At 35.7% G+C, this 1,606-nt stretch overlaps 1 protein-coding gene across 2 annotated transcripts in view; it reads right to left on the bottom strand.

Moving 5' to 3' along the window:
* Positions 1-1,606, bottom strand: part of HNRNPU (heterogeneous nuclear ribonucleoprotein U) — a 34,988-nt gene that overhangs the window by 11,872 nt on the left and 21,510 nt on the right. For both annotated transcript variants that reach the window (XM_019527075.1, XM_019527076.1), the window contains exon 6: positions 444-556. In XM_019527075.1, coding sequence (XP_019382620.1) covers positions 444-556 — 113 coding nt within the window. The remainder of the gene's footprint in view (positions 1-443; positions 557-1,606) is intronic.

The raw sequence follows: 1,606 nt of genomic DNA, 5'->3' as shown, positions 1-1,606 counted from the left end.
AGTAATTTGTCCAAGGTCATCCAGAAGAGCCAGAAATAGAAACAAGGCTAGGTACCGACATTCAAAAAGCCCAAGGCTGATTTTAACTAACTTATGACGGTTTCTCTAAATGAACTAGGTTAGTTTGGGAGCAAACAGAACCTGTTTGTTTTTTGGGCGGGGGGAGGGGTCTCAAGACTCAAGGTTAACTCTGTGTAAAGCTTTGCTATGAACAACAACCTTAAGGGTTTACATTTTTTTTTTTTTAAATTGTTGTATCTACATTGTAGCTTCCCTACTCACAGACGGTAACATCTAACCTCTGTGTAGATACGAAGCAACACCAAGGTAAAGTTAACCATCAAGTTACTTAATTTTGCTTTACTAATTCATATTAACCCCTCCCACATGAACCAAGTCTGAAGACCCAAAATTAAAAAATAATGAAATAAATATTAACTTACAGCAAAACATGCGATCACATCATTTTCATCAAACTTCTCACCGAAGTCTTCAGTTTCACAATTGCATGTCTTTATTCCTTTTAGGGAATATCCGTAAGAAAATTCTTCTTCACCTGAGAGAAAAAAGGATATAGTTTAAAGAAGCCTGCAACTAGCTACAATCTTTGGGTTCACAGCATATTTACTTTTTCAGAACACTGACAAGTACCATTAAGGTGTTGTATTAAAATTCAAGCTAAGCTGTACCTAATTTTCGATCTCCTACAGAACAGTAGATGCTGCAGGAATTACAGCTAGACACCAAAAATTAGCAGAAACCAGTAATGGTATAAAGCAAGCTGGATTTTTTTTTTAGTATGCTGGTGTTTTAACAGATCAACTGTTTTGCTATATTTTTGAAGTTCTTATACTACAATTAATTTCAAATTAAGTTATGACTCCCACTTTAACTTGGGGAGTGATCACACCCTACCACTAGATTTAGTTTCAGTAAAAGTTAACAGCTAGAACAATTTCTTTAAGTTGCTTATCACCAACAATTACTCAAAGTTTGAATTTGTATAATACTAAAAATCTCCCCCACATCAAGAAAGCATAAACAGAGGGTAAAGAAAGCAGATACAAGATCTAAAACCCACTAAAAATGTTTGAGCGCCAACAAATGAGTGCACTGGGCAAAAAGATAGGAATTCTCAAATATTCTCTGCAATGATGGTGCCTCACTAGCAGCAACACAAAGCAATTTAAGTATTTTACACTTGTGAGAAGTGGCAATTTTCCTTTGTTGGAACGTGTTCTCATAGCCTGCTTGCTTCCAAAAGTGAAGTAAAAATCAGTATTTTTACTATTAATTCAGCAAGTTTTTCCCTCATTTCAAGTCAGTTATGCCATTCCTACTGCTGTCAGAATAGATACAGAACATTGTCATACGTTATGTTACTTAGACATTTCAATGCTTTACTATTAGGAGATTACATGACTGATAACAATCAGGACAGACAACTTTTACTCCTCTAATATTCAAGAGCCAACTTGTTTGGCCCCAATTTATTCAAGTCCATAGAAGCTTGCCCAAGTCCAGAGAAACACTTGGAGTACCTCTTCCTTATTCTATCGAAGAGTTATCCCCAACAATAAGAGCTGCAAAAGTCAAGTGGTCATCA

Source organism: Gavialis gangeticus, unplaced genomic scaffold (genome assembly GCF_001723915.1).
Source record: "Gavialis gangeticus isolate Ggan-Ray unplaced genomic scaffold, GavGan_comp1, whole genome shotgun sequence".
NCBI lineage: Eukaryota > Metazoa > Chordata > Crocodylia > Gavialidae > Gavialis > Gavialis gangeticus.
Note: the sequence above shows the minus strand (reverse complement) of the source record. Positions and strands in the feature narration are given on the sequence as shown.